The sequence below is a fragment of the Bos indicus x Bos taurus genome, chromosome 12, assembly GCF_003369695.1.
Source record: "Bos indicus x Bos taurus breed Angus x Brahman F1 hybrid chromosome 12, Bos_hybrid_MaternalHap_v2.0, whole genome shotgun sequence".
NCBI classification, from domain to species: Eukaryota; Metazoa; Chordata; class Mammalia; order Artiodactyla; family Bovidae; genus Bos; species Bos indicus x Bos taurus.
In genome coordinates this window covers 75,273,010-75,297,899 of record NC_040087.1, presented here as the reverse complement: position 1 = coordinate 75,297,899, position 24,890 = coordinate 75,273,010, and the positions used below count along the sequence as shown (strand labels likewise).

Genomic DNA, 24,890 nt, shown 5'->3' with positions numbered 1-24,890 from the left:
ACTGGAAGAAACACAAGCTGGAATCAAGATTGCCGGGAGAAATATCAATAACCTCAGATATGCAGATGACACCACCCTTATGGCAGAAAGTGAAGAGGAACTCAAAAGCCTCTTGATGAAAGTGGAAGTGGAGAGTGAAAAAGTTGGCTTAAAGCTCAACATTCAGAAAACGAAGATCGTGGCATCCGGTCCCACCACTTCATGGGAAATAGATGCGGAAACAGTGAAAACAGTGTCAGACGTTATTTTTCTGGGCTCCAAAATCACTACAGATGGTGACTGCAGCCATGAAATTAAAAGACGCTTACTCCTTGGAAGGAAAGTTACGACCAACCTAGATAGTATATTCAAAAGCAGAGACATTACTTTGCCAACAAAGGTTCGTCTAGTCAAGGCTATGGTTTTTCCTGTGGTCATGTATGGATGTGAGAGTTGGACTGTGAAGAAGGCTGAGCATCGAAGAATTGATGCTTTTGAACTGTGGTGTTGGAGAAGACTCTTGAGAGTCCCTTGGACTGCGAGGAGATCTAACCAGTCCATTCTGAAGGAGACCAGTCCTGGGTGTTCTTTGGAAGGAATGATGCTAAAGCTGAAACTCCAGTACTTTGGCCACCTCACGCGAAGAGTTGATTCATTGGAAAAGACCCTGATGCTGGGAGGGACTGGGGGCAGGAGGAGAAGGGGACGACAGAGGATGAGATGGCTGGATGGCATCACTGACTCAATGGACGTGAGTCTGAGTGAACTCCGGGAGTTGGTGATGGACAGGGAGGCCTGGTGTGCTGCGATTCATGGGGTCGAAAAGAGTCGGACATGACTGAGCTACTGATCTGATCTGAAGAGTATTATATGTAAGATTATAATTATAAATAACCACCTGTACATACATACAAATCTTCCTCCCTAAATATCAGGAGAAACTAAGACCTCCCCAAATACAAAGAGCTAAAAACTCATCAGACTGCACTCTTAGAATCAGTGAACGTTATATGAATTGTGTCTCTAAAAAGCTGTTCAAAAATGCAGAAAAAAAAAAAGAGAACCACATAATGAAAGCTTTTAGAAACTATGAAAACATAAAATAGGAAATAAAATATGACTGAATTAAAATCAGATATCTTTAAATAAGCTTAACTTGCCTGTCAAAGAAAAAAAAAAGTTTTCAGTTGGTTCACAAAGAAAATCTCAACTCTTTGTTGTTTGCGAGAGATACACCTAAAACTAAGTGATTCAGAAAGATTGATATAAAAGGATCTACTAAGTTTCTTTCTTAATTCCAGCTTCTTATAAATGATCCTCACTCTTTCCAACTCAACAAGCATGGTAGTCTGCTAACAAAGTGACCAGCTTTTGATGGTATTTTACAGAACGCTTTCATTTATATTGATGCTATCTCCATTAAATATGTCTGTAACTTGATGAGGCCAGCTATATTGTTACTCTTACAGAAAGGGGCTCCTAGGACTGGATCTTTTATATATTATACCCTTAATTTCCACAACATCACTCTGAATTAAGTATCATTATCTGAGTTTGTTTCATTTGTGGCCTGAATGGTTAAGTAATCTGCTGATTTACACACAAAATAAGCAACAAAGCTGAGACCCCAGATCAGGTATGTCTGACCCCAGAGCTTGTCGGTGTTCCTAATTGTGATGTCATGAAAGGTTGGGACTGGGAGGGTATGAAGCACTTGAACAGAACCATCGACCCTTAAACACATTTTATACTTCATAAAGTGAAAAAAAAGTGAAAGTGTTAGTCTCTCAGTCATGTCCAACTCTGTGTGACCCCGTGGACTGTAGCCCACCAGGCTACATGGAATTCCTATGTCCATGGGATTCTCCAGGCAAGAATACTGGAGTGGGTTGCCATTCCCTTCTCCAGGGGATCTTCCTGACCCAGTCATCAAACCCAGGTCTCCTGCAGTGCAGGCAGATTCTTTACTGTCTGAGGCACCAGGGAAGCCCAGATGTGGGTGAACAGTAAAAGTCATGCTGATAATTTAAAGTTCTTCTTTATGTAAAATAGTGTTAAATAGCAAATAGTATGAGGGAAACTGTGGCGGGAAAAAATCAGTTTTTGTATTTTCAGTGTCACTTTTGTCCTGCTTTTTGAACAAGAGGCCCTGCATGTTCATTTTGTGCCAGGTCCAAATCCAAAAATTATGTAACTGGCCCTGAATGAAATACACACACACAAACATACACACACACACACACACACACACACAAATATGTAAACATGACCTTTTGACAATCAGCCGTCCAGTTTGCCAATCCATTTACACTGTAAATATTTGCAGATTTGGAAATTTCAGTAACATCTTCAACTTCAAAGAAATGCCAGTCCCCAGTTCTCATCATTTCAGCTCAGTTCCATGGTCACACAGCAGCGTGTTTTCCTTTGCCACTGGCTGGCTCTGAGGCCGTGTCCATCACCCCAGGTGTGGCAGGCCCGTCGTGTTTCACTGAGGTGGCATCTCAGTTGCTGTGTGTTGACCTTGCCCAGAAGAGGTGAGAGTCTTGAAGGCTCACCAGCACAAGTGAAAAAAAAAAAGTCAGTAGGTGAGATAGGTTAATAAATGCCCTCTCCAAAAACAGGTTCTAATTCCTGGAATTTGTAGATGTTAACGTGGCTTCCCTGGTGGCTCAGCGGTAAAGAATCTGCCTGCTAATGCCGTGTCGTGGGTTTTACCCTCGGGTTGGGAAGATCCCCTGGAGAAGGGAATGGCAGCCCTCTCCAGTGTTCTTGCTTAGGAAAGCCCATGAACAGAGGAGTCTGGCAGGCTATACTCCATGGTGTCCCAAAAGAGTTAGACACGACTTAGTGACAACATTTTGGAAGAACATAGTTTTTATAAAGAACATACTTTTATAAATGTATTTTATGATTAATTTTGAGATTGTGGGATTTATATAATCATTAGAAAGAACTGTGTATAATGAACCATGTAACAAAATAACACTCTCACATTACTCATTTACAATCTGGCTTCTGCCAAACTCACTTTCTTCTGTGCACTTCTGTACATGCAGTTTTCTCCCTGTCTGGCACGTCGATTTGTGCCTTAGGGAAGCTGGTTAATCTGCATTTGGGAGGGTTTTGTACTCTTGTTACTTTCATGCTGTTTACCCAGTGTTTTCTTTTTTTTTTTTTTTCCAAGAAATAGATTTAAACAATATAGTGTGAGCAATATTTGAGGATGATAGGTCTGTATAGATATTTGAATTTCATATGAATAATAGATTTTGTATCATTTGAAATATAAAACATAAAAGAAACAGAAAAGCGTATGGCCTTAAGATAATGTGATATACAAAAGTTACATTATTAGTGTTTAGAATGGTATGCTTGCCAGTTAGCTTCCTCTTCTCTTCCCTCTCCTGCCTTTTAGCAGACCTAAAATGTATATGTTAGTACAAAGGGCCTAAAATAGCCAAAACAACTTTGAAAATGCGGAACAAAATTGGAGGACTTCAGTTCAGTTTAGTTTAGTTGCTCAGTCGTGTCTGACTCTTTTCGACCCCATGAACCGCAGCACGCCAGGCCTCCCTGTCCATCACCAACTCCTGGAGTTTACCCAAACTCATGTCCATTGAGTCAGTGATGCCATCCAACCATCTCATCCTCTGTTGTCCCCTTCTCCTCCTGCCTTTGATCTTTCCCGGCAGCAGGGTCTTTTCTAATGAGTCAGCTCTTTGCATCAGGTGACTGAAGTATTGGAGCTTCGGCTTCAACATCGGTCCTTCCAATGAATACTCAGGACTGATCTCCCTTAGGATGGACTGGTTGGATCTCCTTGCAGTCCAAGGGACTCTCAAGAGTCTTCTCCAACACCACAGTTCAAAAGCATCAATTCTTCTGTGCTCAGCTTTCTTTATAGTCCAATTCTCACACCCATACATGACTACTGGAAAAACCATAGCCTTGACTAGATGGACCTTTGTTGACAAAGTAATGTCTCTGTTTTTTAATATGCTATCTAGGTTGGTCATAACTTTCCTTCCAAGCAGTAAGCGTCTTTCAATTTCACGGCTGCAATCACCATCTGCAGTGATTTTGGAACTCAAAAAATAAAGTCTGACACTGTTTCCACTGTTTCCCCATCTATTCGCCATGAAGTGATGAGACCGGATGCCATGATCTTAGTTTTCTGAATGTTGAGCTTTAAGCCAACTTTTTCACTCTCCTCTTTCACTTTCATCAAGAGGCTCTTTAGTTCTTCACTTTCTGCCATAAGGGTAGTGTCATCTGCATTTCTGAGGTTATTTATATTTCTCCCGGCAGTCTTGATTCCAGCTTGTGCTTCTTCCAGCCCAGCGTTTCTCATGATGTACTCTGCATATAAGTTAAATAAGCAGGGTGACAATATACAGCCTTGACGTACTCCTTTTCCTATTTGGAACCAGTCTGTTGTTCCATGTCCAGTTCTAACTGTTGCTTCCTGACCTGCATACAGGTTTCTCAAGAGGCATGTCAGGTGGTCTGGTATTCCCATCTCTTTCAGAATTTTCCACAGTTTATTGTGATCCACACAGTCAAAGGCTTTGGCATAGTCAATAAAGCAGAAATAGATGTTTTTCTGGAACTCTCTTGCTTTTTCAATGATCCAGCAGATGTTGGCAATTTGATCTCTGGCTCCTCTTCCTTTTCTAAAACCAGCTTGAACATCTGGAAGTTAACAGTTCACATATTGCTGAAGCCTGACTTGGAGAATTTTGAGCATTACTTTACTAGTGTGTGAGATGAGTGCAGTTGTGCGGTAGTTTGAGCATTCTTTGGAGGACTTACACTACCAAATTTCAAAACTTATTTTCTAAAGCTACAGTAATCAAGGGAGTGTGGGATTAGCTTAAGAACAGAAACATAGACCAAGGCAAAAGAAGGGCAGGTCCAGAAACAACCCCTTACATTTATGATCCATTGATTCTTGATGAAAGCTCCACAGCAATTCAATGGAAAAAACAATGGTCTTTTTAACAGTTGGCAGGGAAACGGCAGCCCACTCCAGTGCTCTTGCCTGGAGAATCCCGTGGACAGAGGAGTCTGACAGGCTGTAGTCCTTGGGGTCGCAAAGAGTCGGACATGACTGAGCACCCACACACATTGTGACAATTGGATATCCATATGGAAAAAAAAATTAACCTCAACCTTTACCTCACACCATACAGTAACATTAACTCAAATGGATCATTGACCTTAATGTAAGAACTATAAAAAACTTACAGAAGAGTCATAATAGCAAGTTTTTGCAATCTTGGCAAAGGAAAAGGATATGAATAGCTGTGACAATGAAAGTATGATCTTTTAAAACAAAATTGATAAATTGGCTTCATCAAAATTTGAAACTTTGGCATTTCAAAAGACATTAAAAGATTTAAAAGGTATGCAGTTGACTTGGGAGAAATATTTGCAAATCATATTTCTAATAAAGGACTTATATTCAGAATATATAAAAGACTCACAACTCAATAATGTCAGAATATATAAAGGACTCACAACTCAATAATGAGACCAACACACAATTTAAAAATGGCAAAAATTCAAATAGACATTCCCCCAAAGGATATATACAAATCGCTATTAAGTGCATGAAAAAGTGCTCAATCTTACTAGTTATTAGGAAAGTGGTCATTAAAACTCCACCCGCATACCCCTAAAGTGAAACCTGCCTGTCACCCTCGTTATCAGTGATGTGTTGGCAAATATTAACAATCAGGGGAAAACAGCCCTAATGAACAGCATATGCCAGTGTCCTTGGTGTAAATGCTCCCACCATGGCTGATCCCAAGCCACCCACATGTGGTCTGAAAGTGGAATTGGGAAGAAGTGTTTGCAGTCAGCTCCTGGATCAGGGTGGAGCTCCAGGGCACCTTTGCTCCTTACACACCAGACATCACTAGCCTCTTGGTTCAGAGGAAGGCCCACTAATCCATCTGCCCAACCGCAGGGCAACTCTTGTCAGCTGCCTAGAAAGGTCCACACATTCCTCCATTCTTTAAAGGAACAAATAATTAAAGGCTCACTAGGCATGGGAGGAAACACAGCAACTTAGAAGGGACAAGCCCTGGTTGGGTGCATGAGACTCTGGAGGAGAGCTGAGATAATTTAAGTCTGAGAAAGGGATTTTATCCTGAAATTCCCATTTGGATCCTCACAGAGACTCAAGAAGGTGCTCCATCTTTTAAAAAAAAAAAAAAAAACAATAAGGAGCTCTTAGAAATTAAAAATGTTTGTCACTAAATAAAATTTCAACAAATGAAAAATAAAGAAATATCCCATAATGCCAAGAGACAGACAATGTGGATAAAAGAAAAGAGAGGATAAGGACACCTGATCCTAACATCTAACGGTTTTTGAGAAAAGGAGAAGCAAGGAATGGAGAGGAGGAAATAACATAAGACATGATAGAAGAAAATCTCCCAGGGCTCGAGACACCTCCCAGTTAAAAATACTCAGGAAAATGAATGATTAAAAAAACCCACCACCTCTAGACACATTCTCATGAGAAGAGTAAAAACACAGTTTCCAAAGGGAAGCCTACAGTGAAAAAATGGGCTCTCCAGCAACCTGATACTAGAAGATAAGAGGCAATGTCTGTAATTCTGCAGAAAATTGAATTCCAACAAAGTTTATTCAAGTGCTCCCTGGTGGCTCGGATGGTAAAGATTCTGCCTGCAGTGCAGGAGAGCTGGGTTCCATCCTTGGGTCGAGGAGATCCCGTGGAGGAGGGCAAGGCAATCCACTCCAATATTCTTGCCTGGAGAATCCCCATGGACAGAGGAGCCTGGAGGGCTGTAGTCCATAGGGTCGCAAACAGCTGGACACGACTGAAGCAACTTAGCGCGCGCGCACGCGTGCACACACACACACACACACACACTTATTCTAGCAGTAAGAACAAGCTAAAGGCAATTATGAAAAAGAAAAGTGATTCAACAGTTGATGTAAAGCAAACGAAAACATGCCGCAAATGGAACGATTGGTGGGGCTTAGAAAAGAAACCAACATCTAGGACATCCTCCTTGGTACAGGAGTGTAGCAGTGAAACCATGGAGTAAATGTGATCAGTAAATGTGATTAATACCGGGAAAATAGAGTCTATTGTCTGGCTCTACAGTGAACATTTACAATTTTTATTTTTTTATAATTTTTTCAGCTTTTTACTTCTTTTATTTTTGGCTGTGCTGGGTATTCACTGCTGCAAGCAGGCTTTTCTTCATTGTGGTGAGTGGGGGCTACTCTCTAATTGCGGTGCGCGGTCTTCTCGTTTCGGTGGCTTCTCCTGTCTCGGAGCATGGGGCTCCAGAGCACGTGGACTCAGTAGTTGTGGTTCATAGGCTTAGTTTCCCCTGGGCATGTGGGATCTTCCCGGACCAGGGGTTAAACCTGTGTCCCCTGCGTTGGCAGGCAGATTCTTAACCACTGGACCACCAGGCAAGTCCCTTAAAGTGAATTTTTCAGTGGCTGCAAGAATTTCCTTGTAAAGAGGCACCATGATCAAGTCATTCCCTTTTATTTGGTCCTTTAGGTTTGGTTTCTTGTTTGAGGCTATTTTAACAACACTGCAATAAACACTCAGTAAACACTTTGGTACAGAAATATTTGTATCTCTCCAGTGAGAGGGTGGCTTGACAAGTAATCCAGGCCTGGACTAGATGCTGGATTCTACCCTAGAAGCCCCAGAATGGACCCAGCTTTGCTAACACCTTGATTTAGCCTCACCAGACCTTTTTTGGACTTCTGACCTCCAAAACTGTAATAAATGTGTATTATTCTGTGCCACTAAGCTTGAGGTAATTTGTTACAACAGCAATAGGAAACTAATACATTGCTTTAAAAAAAAACTAATATTTACTTTTGCTAGTAATTTAGATTTGAGTGGTATAAAATCTGAAAGATAAATGATATGTTATAAAAATACCTGAATTTTCTAAATCTTGCCATCCATGGCATTTGAAATGATGGTATACCTTTATTAATTCTAGGAAATAAAATTGAATAATTAAATGTGAGCAACTTAGACCTGAAAGGTATATATTTATTCACAGTGAATTCCCAAGTCTCCATCATCTATACTGTTTTAGATTTATAGTAATTTACTAAAGGAGGTCATTGGATAAATGGACTTTGACAAATTCTGATATTTGCATAATTGAACATGAAGTGAATAAATGCGGCACTTGTGTCTTACTTGTGTCAGATGATAAACAAGTTGTAATATTATTGGTACAGAAATAAATAATGCATAAGGCATAACCATTTTTGTCTGGCAATTAGGGATGATTTCGGAAAGCGAGTTCTAATGAGGGTTTTTTGTTTTTGTTTTTAATTAAAAGACAAGAGCAGTGAAGAGAGCACACTGGAAGTTATAAGGATCTCTGCTTCCTTTTTTTATTTTGATATATGTCCCAGGGATTCTGTATAATTAATTGGAAGAAGTTTCTCCAAAATGCATTTTTCTAACACTTTCTGAAGCAGTAATATTTCAGATAAGGAAAATGAAAGTGAAAGTCGCTCAGTTGTGTCCCACTTTTTACGACCCCGTGGACTGTAGTCCATGGAATTCTCCAGGCCAGAATACTGGAGTGGGTAGCCTTTCCCTTCTCCAGGGGATCTTCCCAACCCAGGGACTGAACCCAGGTCTCCTAAATTGCAGGCGGATTCTTTACCACTGAGCTATGAGGGCAAAGCTTCCGTCTAGATGGACAGTGTTTGTAATTCCTTGTATCCCCATCACCTGAAACTGTTTCTTGTTCCTTGGTGTGTAAGGAAGGTCAACTTTATTTGAGGGTAACAGTTATAGTCTTTAATTATGTACGTTGGCCTCTCAACAGATGGAGGTGAAGAATTATTTGATAGCTTTTATTTCTCACCTCCCCAAAACGTGATATAGTTTTTTATATTAAGAATAATTAGGTTCTTTGGTTGGTTTCTTTCTTTTTTAAAAACACTCTTGTTTTGTATTGGGGTAGAGCCGATGAACAGTGTCATGATAGCTCCGGGTGAACAGCAAAGGGCCTCAGCCGTGCGCATACACGTATCCATTCTCCCCGGTCGGTTTCTTGCTCCGTGTGAAGGAGGACAGGGATATGTCGGTGATGACAGAGATTAGACTCTGCAGCACCCCCCCAGATAAGTGCCCCCCATTTTTCGTTTCTCTCTTCGATGGCCTACAGGGAACACCAGGGTAAGGTCACGTATCCTTGTCTCCCCCAGATCCCCCTTGATTTCCCATAACTTTCGGCCCAGTGACTGGTAGGCCAGGCCATGTTGTGAGGATGAAAGAGGAAACTCTGAGAGGCCGTGACTCGGGCACCTCGGCCACCCCACCCAGCGCCCTGGGGCAGCCAGTCCTGTGTGTGGGAGGCGGCCCGTGTGCTGCAGGTTCCTGAATACGGGGAAGAAACTCATGCCTCTAGAAACTTCTTCTCTCAATTTCACAACTAGAGTTTATTTTAAATAGACGGCTCCTCCCCTCTTCTGTTAAAATGCAGATATTCTGAGAAAAAAGTAGCATTTTAAGGTTTCAGGGACATTTATTTCATCATGTGGGTGAGTTACCAGATTCCTTCCTGAAAGTAGATTTTGATTCCTTTTCTGAGAGGGATTATGAAGACGTCTTAGAAACTATATATGTGTGTGTGTATACATATATATGTTACATATATAAAACATATACTTATAAATTATATATAACATATGTGCCTGTATATATGTGTACATATGTACACACATATGCTCACACATGTATTTTTCAAATGTATACACATTGTTTTAACATGGTACAAGATTGATCCATGTCATTATAAGAATGAGCACGAACAACAAGTATTTGTTGAGCACTTACTACACGCCAGACATTGTGCTTGTAGATGGGGACACAGACGAGCGAGAACAAGACCCCACGAACACTCGTGGCAATGATTCAGCTCATGAACAACTACCTTCCAGCGGGGAAGAGGCTCTCTCTCCCCCACAATACACATAACACCACAGTCAGCCTCTACTTTGGAACCTTGTAAAGAAAATGAACCCAGCTGTAGAAGGCCAAGCTCCCATCTAACAGGAGAGCAAAAAGTCCCAGCAAGGGAAGGTGACTCACCCAAGGTCACCCAGGGTGACGCCACTGGGCCCTCAGTTCAGTTCAGTTCAGTCGCTCAGTCGTGTCCGACTCTTTGCGACCCCATGAACCGCAGCACGCCAGGCCTCCCTGTCCATCTTTACCCAAACTCATGTCCATCAAGTCGGTGATGCCATCCAACCATCTCATCCTCTGTCGTCCCCTTCTCCTCCCGCCTTCAATCTTTCCAGGGTCTTTTCCAGTGAGTCAGTTCTTCGCATCCGTTCGAATCCACTCTTGAATTCATGCAAATGCATAGCTCCCTGACCCAAGAAGATGCTGAGAAAGCAGTCTGGGCTGCTGCCATTGGCCTTTCTTCCTCACTGATACTGTGACAGCCTGAGCCCACCTCTAAGCCAGCATGAGGACTTGCCGAAAGCTTGCGTGTCCTTCCACCCTCTACACGTTTCTCCCTCACAGACAAGGCCCCACACCCTAAAATGTGGGTCCATCATTCCCTTGCTTTAAGAAAGAGTTTGATCAGCTATAAACGCACTTGGCTAGTCATTTAGAAGCTCTATAATGGGAGGCATGTTAAAGAAGAGGAAATCGTCTTGTTTTATTTGTATGTATTTCCCAATGAGGTGCTTCCGCAGGATGGGGTCCCAGAAGCCACATGGAGGGGACTTGGTCCAGCAGAAGTGACCTGGGCTGTGAGAGCAGACAGCTGGCTTGAAATGGTGCCATGCCGTGCTGGGGAAGCGCTCCGTCATTTGTCTAGTTCCTCACTGTATCACATCCATTTCCTAATATACAGTGGGATTGCTCTGGTGGACACAGGGAGGGTTGTAAATGCTGTTTTGGGTTAACACAGAGCAGATCAGCAGGGTTGGTCTCTTCCATCCCCTGGAGTTTTATTCTTCACTTCTACTTCTCCACCTCTAGGAAGAGCCTGCCTGGATTTCTCCCTACACTCCACAGCCTTCCGGTCAGCGTGGCCAGGGACATCGCTAAGACTCAGAAGAAGACAGAGACAGATGAACGGCTAAACAAAATGTAATGTGTACCCACAGTGGAATATTATTCAGCTTTTAAAAGGAAGGAAATTCTGACCCATGCTCCAACACGAATGGACCTTGAAGACATTACAACACATGTAAGAGGCACGGACAAATTTTGAATGATTCTAGCTATATAAGGTATCTTGAAGAGCCAAATTCATAGAGACAGAAAGTAGCATGGTGGGTGCTGGGGAGGTGAATAGGGAGTTAGTATTTCATGGGTACAGAGTTTCAGTTTGTTGTTCAGTCACTCAGTCGTGTCTGACTCTTTGCAACCCCGTAGACTGCAGCACACCAGGCTTCCCTGTCCTTCACCAGCTCCCAGAGTTTGCTCAAACTCATGTCCATTGAGCCGGTGATGCCATCCAACCATCTCACCCTCTGTCGTCCCCTTCTCCTCCTGCCCTCCATCACTCCCAGCATCAGGGTCTTTTCCAGTGAATTTCCATTTAGGAAGATGAAAAAGTTTTGGAGATGGACGATGAGGACGGTTGCACAACGGTGTATGTGTACTTAATACCACTTAATGTACGTTTAATAGTTAAGACGGTTAGTTTTGTGTATATTTTACACGATTTTTAAAAAAAGAACAGAAACTCGCCTTCCTTTTCCCTTTTAATGTTCCTTTCAGTGCTGGCAGAGTACAAAACCCCTCCTCAAGTCAGAGGAGTAAACAGAAAAAAAGATCTGGAGCTCCTAGCTGTATTACTATTTTTGGTTTTGTTATTCTTAAAGGAAGGAACTATAGAGTTCTCCAGAAGTGCTTTCCACAGCTCACAGGCCAGGTAAAAGCCACACACTGCAGCACGCACAGACATTGAACTGACCAACCTTCCGCCCATTTTTGCAGACGTGGTGCTTACCCAGCGCAGTACTGCTTTCCGAAGTGGTGTCCCCGGACCGTCCGCCTCACCTTTAGCATGTGTTAGAAATGCAGATTCTCGGGCCCCACCCCGGTCTACTGAGTCAGCAAATCCAGGTGAGGCCGGGGACCCTGCATTTCATGAGCCCTCCTCCTTGGCTAAGATGTACGCTCAAGACAAGGCATCCCGGCCCAGATTTCCCTTCTGGAGGCCCCGGGGGCCGGGGCGGAGTCCAGGCGCGGGCCGCCGACAGGTGTCCCCCCTCTGGGGCTCAAGGGGCGCCGACCTCTGCCCCTGCCGTTCCACCTCCTCCAAGGGTGGAGCCCCGCCGCCCCGCCTGCACACCTCCAGCTGCACAGGTGCTGGGCAGGGCCTGGAAACCGAGTCACAGGAAGCAACACCTTAGCACGGATTCCTCCCACCTGGACTCCTCGCTCGCCAGTCGCAGGGAGCCTTCGGAGCCGCCAGCATGGGTAGGCGCCCAGGGCGGGCAGGGGTCCCGGGGAGCGGAGGGGAGCCCGGCGCAGGCGGGGCGCTGCGGAGGGGTTACCCCCGGGCCGGGAAGCGGCCGAGCTGCCACGCGGTCCCCACCGGCGGCTCGGGGACCTGCGCGCGCGCACGCGGAGCGGGGAAGGCTAGCACCGCGGGCGGCCATGCGCGCGCGCAGCCGGGACATCTCGGCGCCACGGGAAGCGGCCACCCGGGGCCCGCGGAGCCGGAGCCGGGGGGCGGGAGCTCGGGGGGAAGTTTTGTCCTGTCCTGGGGGCTGGGGCGGGGGAGCGCAGAGGGAGGGGGCCCCAGGTGGCAGACGTTCGTCGGAAGAACTAACGCCATAACCTTAACCTGCCCACCTGTTGGGAGTCCACGGCCTCTGTGTGCCCACCCTGTGGGTTCTGGGCTGGACGGGGTGGTGCTGGTGATGGGAGGGGTCCGCAGAACCTCAGTGGGAGAGGGGGCAGGCTCCCTTGGCACTTCCCTTGCCTCTGGCTGGCTAGATGACCCCAGAGCTGCAGAGGGAACTCTGGTCCAAGAGGCAGTGGGGCTGGGCAAGTGGGTCACACTTGGGGTTTCCAGGGGTGTCGAGCATGCGCCTCCTCCCGCGTGCAGGCGGTTAGCTGCGGCAGCCGTCAAAGCGCCGCTTGGCCGGCGGACCGGCTCCTGGGCGGGTGCTCTGGGTCTCGCTGCAGAAACACCATCCGCTTTTCACTCGGTGCAGCTTTCCTGGGAGGTGCTCTGAAATCTTTATTTTGGTTTTCAGGTCCCCATACCTAAGTAGTTTCTGTGCGGAATGGGAACTTTCCCAAAGGTAGCTGCAGGCGGGGTAGCTGTCTGCTCCCTCATTACCGGAGAATGAACACTATGTAGTCCCCAGTGAACACGACTTTTAGTTTACAGATTGACCCTTAAGGGTTTGCGGGTTCTTTTGTGTGTTTTGCAACTGAGATAGGCATAGCATGTGAGAAGCAACAAAAAGTCTATGTTCGGACACCAGTTGCATCTTTGTTGCTGTTCAGTGGCTCAGTCGTGTCTGACTCTGTGACTCCGTGGACTGCAGCATGCCAGGCTTCCCTGTCCTTCACCAGCTCCTGGAGTTTGCTCAAATTCATGTCCATGAAGTAGATGATGCCATCCAACCATCTCATCCTCTGTTGCCCCTTTCTTCTTGCCCTCAATCTTTCCAGCATCAGGGTCTTTTCCAGTGAGTCAGCTCCTCACATCAGGTGGCCAGAGTTGTGTATTTACTCAGGTCCTAAGTTTTCGATATCTGGGTCTAGCTAATAAATGAAACGAATAATTATGAAATGTCTTTTAACTTAAAAAACAGCAGTGACTTCCCATCTTAAGAGCAGATCTCTGTGACTGAGATGATGCCAGGATTGTTTCAGCTCTGCTCATGACTGCAGGGGGACACGTGGTGAATTCAGCAGGAGGGAAAGAAGTGAGGAAAAGTTCTTACGGAAACATTTTTATTGAAAAAGGTCAGATGGGAGATTTTTTTGGCTAGGGAGGCCACACAGTGGCTGTGGCAACTATTCAACTCCACCCTTGGAATTTGAAATATGAAACAAATGGGCAAATCTGTGTTCCAGTAAAATGTTACTGATGGGCATGGAAATGTACATTTTATATAGCTTGCAGGTGTCACGAAATAGTCTTTAAGTGTGTTCTTCAATCCTTTTAAAATATAGACATCATTCTTAGCTTGCAAGCCTTACAGAAAAGGGCAGAGGGCTGGATTTGGCACCAGGCCATAGCTGCTTGCTGACCTTTGCTTCAGGGAATGTGAGATTTTGAGTCGAGGTGCAGAGGAGGCCAGGGCCGACCTTCCTTGACTGGGGAGCCCCCTCTGAGGGATTTGGAGGGCTTGGGATGCCTTTGCTGAAAATCTCAAATATTCAGTGTTTCTCCTCGTAACCCCACCCCAGCCCCTGGCCAAGAGCTTAGCAAAGATTTATGCTGAAGTTGTTCTCACGAATTCCTTCCCTCGCTCTGGTTCTAGAAAACCGTAGATCCTGCTTCTGTCATGTGCCCCACATGGGACTCTGGAAATGGAAGTTGAGGGGCTTCGGGTTCTAGGAGGCAAGTTCCCCTGACACCCAGGCCAGGGCCTCCAGGCCAACTTGAGCAGTTCATTCACTTTGTTATCACACCCCGCCCCAGCCCTTGGCTTCCTGCTGGCCTCGTGCGTCCTTCGGAAGAGTTTTTCATGCCAGTTTCCTGCCTGAGTATACGAGGTGAGACAGCCTGGAAGGTCCCTCAACCCTGGGCATTTACAAGTCCTTCCACATTCTCTCCTCTTTCTAGAAGCTCTCGGGTAGACCTATGAACAGAGCCAAAGGGCCAGGGAGGCTGGCATTGCTGCTGTCGGTTGGAAGCAGGGGCAGGGGGGTGGGGGGATCCCACACCAGAGGGGGCTGAGAGCATCTGAACCTCAGGAGAACCTCTTCCTCCCCGGAGTAAGAAAACTTCTGACATTGGGCCCTTTTAGGCTGACATAACAGCAACACACTCCAGCCTTCTTGTCTGGAGAATCCCATGGACAGAGGAGCCTGGCGGGCTACAGTCCACTGGGTTGCAAAGAGATGGTCACGACTGAAGTGACTGAGCACACACGCTCTAAGGCAGTGGTTTTTAGACTTCAGCCTGCATCAGGATCACTTGAGCTAGAGCTTATCCTAACAGGTGGCCGGCCCCAGCTCTAACATGTCTATATCAGTGGGTCGGGGCAGGATTCAAGGATTTACAGGTTCCCAGATGCTGCTGCTCCTGCCAGTGCCCAGGACCACACTTTGAGAATCACCACCCTAAGTGACTAAATGACAGCTTTCTTTCCTTGACCCTCGCCCACGTCCCCACATTACTACTATGCCCCCAGAACGAGACTGTGGCAAGATCGAGTGCAGCCTGGGCCCTGGGCTGTCCTTGATGACCAAACTTGGGACACGTTAGTAGCTAGAATCAGAAACTGAGCTCGCGAAGGGAGCCACTAAGGCTGGCACGGGTTGACCTGAATCACCTATTTATGCAGGTGTTTTGTTTTTGTACCTTTACCACATAAGGGAACAAAACTGTCCAGCCCTGAAGAAACTCATATCCTCGGGGGCAGAAGCACAAGCCCATGAACAACATTTTCCCACACCGATTTACAGCTGAGGGGAATAAATTATTATGAGACCAGTGAAAGCAGTCACATACGGTGTCTTGTTAAGGTTGGAGAATTTGCCATCTTCATGATAAATTTTTGCATAGCCCTTCACATCCCCACAAAATGTCCTGAGTGGAATTATTCCAGTTTTGGTTTACTCAGATTTCTGATCAATAATGTTCCCACTGCCCTTTGAGTTACTGAAGGACAGAGACACCTTGGAGGATTGTTCCAGGGGCTGGTTGAACCACCAGGCTTGTTTCCAGGGAGCCGTCTGTTCCGATGAATGGAACCACAGTGCAGGGACTGCCAGCCAGCTCTGTTCCCACTTCTCTGGGCCATGGCTGCTTTTGGGCACAACTCTCCACACATCTCGGCTCCATCCCTGGCAGGAGAGAAAGTAGGCGGGCGTCCCAGGTGAGCCGAGAGGGAAACAAAAACAAGGGTGGACTCGGCACATTCCTCCTTCCTCCATGATGGTGGTGAAAGAAGGAGGCAGTATTATCAGAAGATGAATGCGAACCATTGGCTCATAGCCCTGGGATTGCAACATCAAGAAGCAGGGAATTGCTGGTTTCGGAACTTTGTCCCCTGGTTTCAGAGGCCAGAAATGTATCCCTGAGGAAACAGCGCAGTGGGGTCACCCCGTGGGGTCGATGTAAACAGGGCTGGCAGCCCAGACCCGGTCCAGGTGCAGCTCCTGTCAGCATGCAGGATGGGGATGCAGGACCGTCTCAGCAGGTGGAAGGTGCTACAGCCAAGACAAGGGATGCAACTGTCCACAGACTCTCCTGAGGAAGGAGGAAGTTCTAGTCCTTCCGAGATTGGAGACCAGCCAGCACCTCCCCCTGGACTGCTGTCAGTCTGCATTTCCAAGTCGCCTGCATTTCATGGAGATGTGTGACCCTAAAGCTGTGCCCATCAGGAAGGTTTGGTTCAAGGACCAGACGTAAGACCAGAAAATTCCCAAACCATAAGAAGACCCATTAAAAGTGCTTGGACTCAGCATTTCAAACTCTCTGCAGGGTTTTCGTGTAAGCTGTATTAGGACATGTCGGGAGGGACGACTGAGATGTTCTTAGAGGAACAAACGTTTTCCTCATTTAGTCCAAACACGTAAGTTCCATGATGTATTCATTCCCTTAGGCTGCTGTAACAAAAGTATCACAAACCAGGTTGTTTAAAATGGCAGAAATTTATTGTCTCGCATTTCTGGAGGCTAGAAGAAACCCAGGTGTCAGCAGGGCACGCTCTCTGAAGGCCATAGGGGAGGATCTATTCTCTGCCTTTCCTCTTGGCTTCTGGTGTTCTCAGCCAGCCTGGCATGCCTTGGCTGGTGGATACTGCTCTCCCGTCTCTGCTTCCATCATCACATGGCCATTGTCTTCCCTCTGTGTGCACGCGGCTGTCTTCTTATCAGGACACCGGTCGTATGGGATCGGAACCCATCCTACTCCAGGATGACCTTGTCTCAAGTCTTCACGTCAGCAACAACCCCATTTCCAAATAAGATCACCTTCTAAGGTTATGGAAAGGACTGTAGTTTTGGGAGAACACTGTTTAACCCTATATGTGGTACTAGAAGCAAACTTCCCTGGTGGCTCAGACAGTAAAGAATCTGCCTGCAATGAGGGGGACGATCCCTGGGTTGTTAAGATCCCCTGGAAAAGGAAATGGCAACCCACTCTAGTATTCTTGCCTGGGAAGTCCCATGGACAGAGGAGCCTGGTGGGCTACAGTCCATAGGATCGCAGAGTCGGACATGACTGAGTGACTAACACTTACTTAAAAACGTAAATGGTACTAGAAAACATTCTCTCTGAAATAAGTGTATTATTTATCAATAACTTTAGTTAGGAAATATTCATAGTGTGCATAGATCGCTCCACTGTGGCCGGCATCCTCAATTTAGGTGCTACATTTAGTAACTAGTGTCTTCCCCCAGCAAGACAGATGGGTTTTTCCAGTCATAGCTCTAATCCATCCCAAACTACAGTCTAGTTAATAACAGAACTGGTCTGTAAACACACCCCCGAGTACGTAATAGTAGGTGAATCAGAAATGTTCACAGTGATGTCATAGACATGGGTGATTTACCTCGTTAATTCTAAAAGTAATGTCCAGACTCTGTTGATGCTGTGTTCTGGATAAGTGGATAAAGTTTCCAGGCAATCTTTAACTATGAATACTGTTTAGCTTTTTGTTTATTTATATATATATATATATATTTCTCTCTTCTGTGCGTGTTCATTCTAAAATCATAAGACGGAAAAAAGTAAGTCACCTAACACTTCTGTGGAGAGCTGTTAGGTAATATCTGATAAAATTTAAAATACACGCAATGTTTTATCAGCATTCTACTTCTAGAAATTTCTTACGGATATTCTCATGTATTCTCATGACAGGATGGAGCCATGTTCAACCTAAATATCAACAGAAGGAAAGCATTTGCATTCTGTACCTAGTTTTGCAGCCTAACTTCACACTTACCATGATCAGGAAGCAGTTTTTCTAGTCATGACTTAACATCTTAGAGCAAAAAGTCTTTATGTCTAAAATTGCAGGTCTTTAACTTATTTTTAATCGCTTCCAAAGAAACTCCCCCAAAGACCAGAGGACAGGTTTTAGTGTTTTGTTTTGTTTTAGTTTAGTGACACTTGCATGCCCCAGGCATTGTTTTCTCCTGTGAGGATATTCACCGGGTCAGGGCCAACGGTAACGCGCTTGCCTGTTGGGTGCGCGTGACTCGCCTTGGTGGTGGCGTCCAGAGGCCGGGAGCCCCTCCTCTCCCATTCTCTCCTGTTCCCTTTTACAGCAGCTCTGAGGCATGGTCTGTCTTTACCCTGAGAATATATTTGTTTATTCACTGTCAGCTGTCATAGCGTTTAGAGTCAGCTTCACTCTTAAGTTCAGAATACAGAGTGTTCCTTTTTTTTTTCCTTTAAAATTTGCCAGCCTCCATTTTATTATTATTTTTTTTTTTTTGCCACTTGGCATGTGGGATGTTAGTGCCCCAACCAGGGATTGAGCCCGCACCTCCTGTGTTGAAAAGGCAGCATCTTAACAACTGAAACACCAGGGAAATCCCCACAGGGTTTCCTTGTAGAATATAAGAATGTCCAGGTGTAAAAAGCTTTTGCACAGCCAAGGAAACTATAAGCAAGGTGAAAAGACAACCCTCAGAATGGGAGAAAATAATAGCAAATGAAACAACTGACAAAGGATTAATTTCCAAAATATACAAGCAGCTCATACAACTTAATACCAGAAAAACAAACAACACAATCAAAAAGTGGGAAAAAGACCTAAACAGACATTTCTCCAAAGAAGACATACAGATGGCTAACAAACACATGAAAAGATGCTCAACATCACTCCTTATTAGAGAAATGCACATCAAAACAACAATGAGCTATCACTGCATACCAGTCAGAATGGCCATCATCAAAAGGTCTACAAACAATAAATGCTGGAGAGGGTGGGAAGAAAAGGGAACCCTCCTGCATTGTTGGTGGGAATGTAAATTGATACAGTCACTATGGAAGACCGTATGGAGATTCCTTACAAAACTAGGAATAAAACCACCATATGACCCAGCAGTCCCACTCCTAGGCACATACCCTGAGGAAACCAAAATTGAAAGAGACACATTATCCCATTGTTCATTGCAGAACTATTTACAATAGCTAGACCATGGAAGCAACCTAGATGTCCATGGACAGATGAATGGATAAGGAAGTTGTGGTGCATATACACAATGGAATATTACTCAGCCATAAAAAGGAACTCATTTGAGTCAGTTCTAATGAGGTGGATGGACCTAGAACCTATTATACAGAGTGAAGTGAGTCAGAAAGAGAAAGATAAATATCATATTCTAACTCATATATACGGAATCTAGAAAAATGGTGCTGAAGAACTTATTTACAGGGCAACGGTGGAGAAACAGACATAGAGAACAGACTTATGGACACGGGGAGAGGGGGGGAGAGGGTGAGATGTATGGAGGGAGTAACATGGAAACTTACGTTGCCATACGTAAAATAGCCAATGGGAATTTGCATTATGTCTCAGGGAACTCAAACAGGGGCTCTGTATCAACCTAGAGGGCTGTGATGGAGAGGGAGATGGGAGGGAGGTTCAAGAGGGAGGGGCCATATGTAAACCTGTGGCTGATTCATGTTGAGGTTTGACAGAAAACAGCAAAATTCTGTAAAGCAATTATCCTTCAATAAAAAATTAATTAAAAAAAAAAAAAGAATGTCCAGGTGCAGGTACAGGAAATCCCTGGAGAGCAAGGATGGTTTTCGTAACCCCCAGTAAACTCGTCCCCTGAGTCACTGATCAGCCTCCGCCTGAGGCAGAACTTAGGCCCGTCCCTGGAACTTTCTGTTTTGTGTAAGAGCTTAGTAGGTACTAACTCTGGCTGCCCTCTCCCTGCAGTAGAAGAATACACTGTCTCTGAGCATGTCCCAGGGGCTTAGATCTGGGGCGCCCAGAGCTGATTTCTTTCTGAGGGAGAATGGGAATGGCCGTCAGTAATTCAGACCTGTGGTTATGGAAACAAGATGCTGAAAGCTGCAGGTGATTTATAAAACCATCAGAGGCAGCCGTTATGGGCCTCTTATGCCTGTGATTTTAGACAGTTCTTTATAGAAATCTTTTTTTAAAAAAGTATTACTAGGAGGTTGGGATTCCCCAGTGGCTCAGATGGTAAAGAATCCACTTGCAATGCAGGAGACCTGGGTTCGATCCTCGGTTGGGAAGATCCCCTGGAAGAGGTCATGGCAACCCACTCCAATATTCTTGCCTGGAGAATCCCATGGACAGAGGAGTCTGGTGGGCTACAGTTCATGGGGTCACAGAGTCAGACACAACTGAGGGACCAAGCCCAGGAGTGGGCCTACAAATGCTGTTTGGGGTTTGTGTCCCCCACCCCACCCCCTGCCTCCCCGTGGTCCATATACTGAGGTCCTAACTCCCAGTACCTCAGAATGTGACCTTACATAGAAACAGTCATTGCAGATGGAGTCAGTCCAGGTGAGGTCACCCTGTAGGAGGTAGCCCCGATCCACTGTGACTGGTGTGCTTAGAAAGAGGGGGACCCAGACACAGCAGCGGGGAGAGGACCAGGTGAAGATGAAGGCAACGATCTAGTGATGCTAAAACAAGCCAGAAACCATCAGGGCTGGCCAGCAACCCACCAGAAGCTGGGGGACAGGTCCTTCACAGACTCGCCCTTCACAGCCTTGGCAGGAACCAGCTCCACCTTGCAGCCAGAACTGCAAGATGATAACATTTCCGTTGCTCTAAGCTGCTTTGTTCGAGAAATGAACAGAAGTGCCCCCTAGGGACATTAATTAAGGACTGCCAGCCTCAGCCCTGACCAGGGGACCCCCCCAGGTCAGGGAAGGCCGAGGCAGCTTCAAGATTCATGTAGGAACAGGCCCAGCTGCTGGTTGGCAAAAGCTGCCCTGAGGTAGCTCACTGCATCCACACACAGGAAGGAAGACGGGCCCCCTGCCTCCCGGTACCCAGCAAAAGGGCGACGCTGAAGTAGCAGACTGATGACAGCAGCGTGGTCGTGAGGGGCCCTGTGGCCGAGGAGCCAGTGCCTGGCTGCAGCCAGATAGCTTCGTATGGCTTCGTATGCCATGTCAGTCTGCTTGGGGGTGGAGAAGGGCCACTGGACAGAGAGCCCCATGCCTTTCCCGTCGGGTGACAAGGTCACCAGCACCCAAGATGTCTGGTCCCTGCCCTGGGATCGTGGCCAGAGTCGCTTCATAAAACCTCCACCGTCCCATTGGCACTGGTTTCCCCGCATTCCTCAAGCAGCTCCAGGTTGTTAGAGTTTAGTGGACATTCCCGATTCTCAAAGGCCTGATAACGCTTTTGGTTTTCTCAGCGGTGCTGGCAGGACAGCCAGGAACTTGATTAAATGGCTTTCAGGAAGCCACACATCAGCGTGTTGGATGTCTGGTGGTGGTGGTTTAGTCTCTCAGTCATGTATGACTCTTTGCAGCCCCCCCCAGGCTCCTCTGTCCATGAGGATTCTCCAGGCAAGAATACAGGAGTGGGTTGCCATTCCCTTCTCCAGGGGATCTTCCCGACCCAGGGGTCAAACCCGGGTCTCCTGAACTGCAGATGGTTTATATGGCTGTTTGTCAATGTAGCAGGGGAAGAAGGTTCTCTCAGTGGGGATGAAGGGAGTTGTGGAAAAGAGGCTATTTCTGTAAAAACAAGTCCAGACGGGCAGGGACAGTGCCCCCAGGGGTACAGGCTGTGCCCTGCCCAGAGGCCCCTGAGCAGGCCCAGGCTGGAAGGCAGCACCTGGGGCCACTGAGCCATCTGCACTCTTGAGCTGTGCCCCTGGGCGAGATCCGGCCAGAAAGATCACAATTTTCCAAAGTGTACAAAATTGCCGTGTGAACAAGCAGGGACCCTGAGGTGGGGGAATGTGGCAAGACATTCCAGGAAGGAAAAAAAACTAATCAGGTCAGGAAGAGCTCCTCCGGAAAACAAGGGCCTCTGGTGATAGACGCAGGCTGTCTGCTCTGAAACGAGCCTGACTCTGGGGGCAGAAGCCCACTGAAGGAAGGGAAGAGCCCTTTGGCTTCTTGATCAAAGTTGATAGATTTGGGGGGGAAAAAATTAAAGCCAGCGTGCCTCTTCCCCTGCGCTTCCGCCACCAAGCCTCAGTTCAGTTCAGTCTCTCAGTCGTGTCCAACTCTTTGCGACCCCATGGGCTGCAGCACACCAGGTCTCCCTGTCCATCACCAACTCCCGGAGTCTACTCAAACTCATGTCCATCGAGTTAATGATGCCATCCAACCATCTCATCCTCTGTCGTCGCCAGCTGCAATTACACCTGATGTATCTCTTGCCAGGCTCTTTTTTAAGTCACCGATGCTGTATTTTCTCAAAAAAAAAAAAAAGGAGGGGGCAATCACATGATACGTGAGGCTCTGAAACTCTTTTCAGAAGTCAGAACAGCTCGCTGTGTCTGGAGTGGTTGTAAAGAGACTAAAAGGATCTAAGGGAGGAGAGAAGGGTGGGAAGGGGAGGCGCTCACTGCCCTAATGCTTCGGGGAGCCATGCAGGAGCCAGGAGAGGGGAGAGGTAGGAGGCCTGGCTCTACCGCTGGGGTGAAGGGCGATGGAAGTCAGGTCCCCAGCAGAGGCCGGGCCGTGCAGGAGGCAGAGCCTGAGAGGTTAGACGGATGTCCTGAGAGCCTCCACCCTGGACACTCAGGTCAGTGGGGTGGACAGGAGATGGGGAAGGCGAGGCAAAGCATCTGCTTGGCACCGTCGTCCTGGTAAATAGAGGACGAAGCTTAGAAACAGGGAATGAAGAGCCAAGGCCAGACTCACATCATAGGAGCTGATCACCCGGATGGGAGTGCTGCCTGGTGCCTGATGGCGGGCCAGTCCCCTCCTGCGATGCTGGGCAATGAGTGAGTGGCCTCCAAACTGTATCCCGAGAGGGCTTGCTACTGTGAAGGCAGCCGGCTCCACCCTCGGAGTTTCTGATTCCACGTGTCTGCAATATACCCAAGAAGTTGCATTTCCATTGAATTCCCAGGAGCTGCTGGTGGTGGTGGTGGTTGTCTAGGGCCCACCCTTGGAGAACTGCTGCACTGGAGAGCTTTTAAATGTTCCTTTAACCCCTGCAGCCACTCACGTGGTCACGCACTATTCTGCTACCCATTTGAGAGCAGCTTGATTGAAAGTCCATGCTTGCCAGTGGCTTATATTTGAGAAGTCTGACTTTCCTCTGTCCACAACTTCCTCATCCCACGACCTAATTCCCCCCAGTGACATCATAAGGACCTTCTGATTTGATCAATGAGAGCACCCCTGGAGGGGACGGCCTCTTTCTTCAAGGGCCACCTCTGTCCCCTGCCAGGACTCCCATGGCAAACTCTTATCCATATTTTCAAGTCAGTCCGTGCCAAACATCCACCCACCCACACTACCCAGATGTTTTCCTGGGATGCAATTAATAACAAACTTCATTAATGTAGGTTCAATCTTATCAACCAACTGGCAAAGAAAGTGTTAGCACTTCTAGATGAAGGAATGGAGAATCCAGTGGTTGAGTGCTTTGACCAGATCCTCATGGCTGGGAGGAACATCTCCAAGCTGATTTCAAAGCCCCATGTCCTTCCACCAACTGGCTGCAAAGCCAACGTTGTAAGAGGAGTTGTCACCTCAGCTCCAAAGCTGCCTCTGCCAGAAGTGAGGCTAAGTGTGCTCCAGCAGGACCATTGTGTTCGCTGGGGTCTTATGTGACTGATTTGGGGAGGCATAAGGCAATGGCATCCCACTCCCATACTCTTGCCTGGAAAATCCCATGGGCAAAGGAGCCTGGTAGGCTGCAGTCCATGGGGTCGCTAAGAATCGGACATGACTAAGCTACTTCACTTTCACTTTTCACTTTCATGCATTGGAAAAGGAAATGGCAACCCACTCCAGTGTTCTTGCCTGGAGAATCCCAGGGACGGGGGAGCCTGGTGGGCTGCCGTCTATGGGGTCGCACAGAGTCGGACACAACTGAAGCGACTTAGCAGCAGCAGCAGCATACACAGCCTATAAGAGCCATCATCAAGGAAACTCATTTTACTCTTGGTTTACAGAACCAATTTCAGACACCCTCATTGCTAACAGCAGTCCTGTAAGGCAGCAACCCCACTTTAGAGACAGGTAATGAAGAGTCAGTAACCTGCAGAAGCAGGGTGACAATATACAACCTTGAATTGATGCTTTTGAACTGTGGTGTTGGAGAAGACTCTTGAGAGTCCCTTGGACAGCAAGGAGATCCAACCAGTCCATCCTAAAGAAAATCAGTCCTGAATATTCATTGGAAGGACTGATGCTAAAGCTGAAACTCCAATACTTTGGCCACCTGATGTGAAGAACTGACTCATTTGAAAAGACCTTGATGCTGGGAAAGATTGAAGGCAGGAGAAGGGGATGACAGAGAATGAGATGGTTGGATGGCATCACTGACTCAATGGACATGAGTTTGAGTAAACTCCAGGAGTTGGTGATGGACAGGGAGGCCTGGCATGCTGCAGTCCATGGGATTGCGAAGAGTCGGACATGACTGAGCAACTGAATTGAACCTGCAGAATCTAGCTGAGCAATTAATTACAGATTCTGCCAAATTCCAATAAGAAGGCAGGTGCCATGTACAGACTCCTAAGCTTCAGATAGAAAATGTTGCTTAAAGGAAAAAAAATGATAAAAAGGAAA

At 46.5% G+C, this 24,890-nt stretch overlaps 1 protein-coding gene across 1 annotated transcript in view; it reads left to right on the top strand.

Annotated features, from left to right (window-relative positions):
* SLC15A1 (solute carrier family 15 member 1) overlaps window positions 1-24,890 on the top strand; it is a 71,081-nt gene that overhangs the window by 11,964 nt on the left and 34,227 nt on the right. The window contains exons 2-3 of the mRNA XM_027557881.1: window positions 11,012-11,265; window positions 11,978-12,463. Coding sequence (XP_027413682.1) covers window positions 12,460-12,463 — 4 coding nt within the window. The 5' untranslated portion in view covers window positions 11,012-11,265; window positions 11,978-12,459. The remainder of the gene's footprint in view (window positions 1-11,011; window positions 11,266-11,977; window positions 12,464-24,890) is intronic.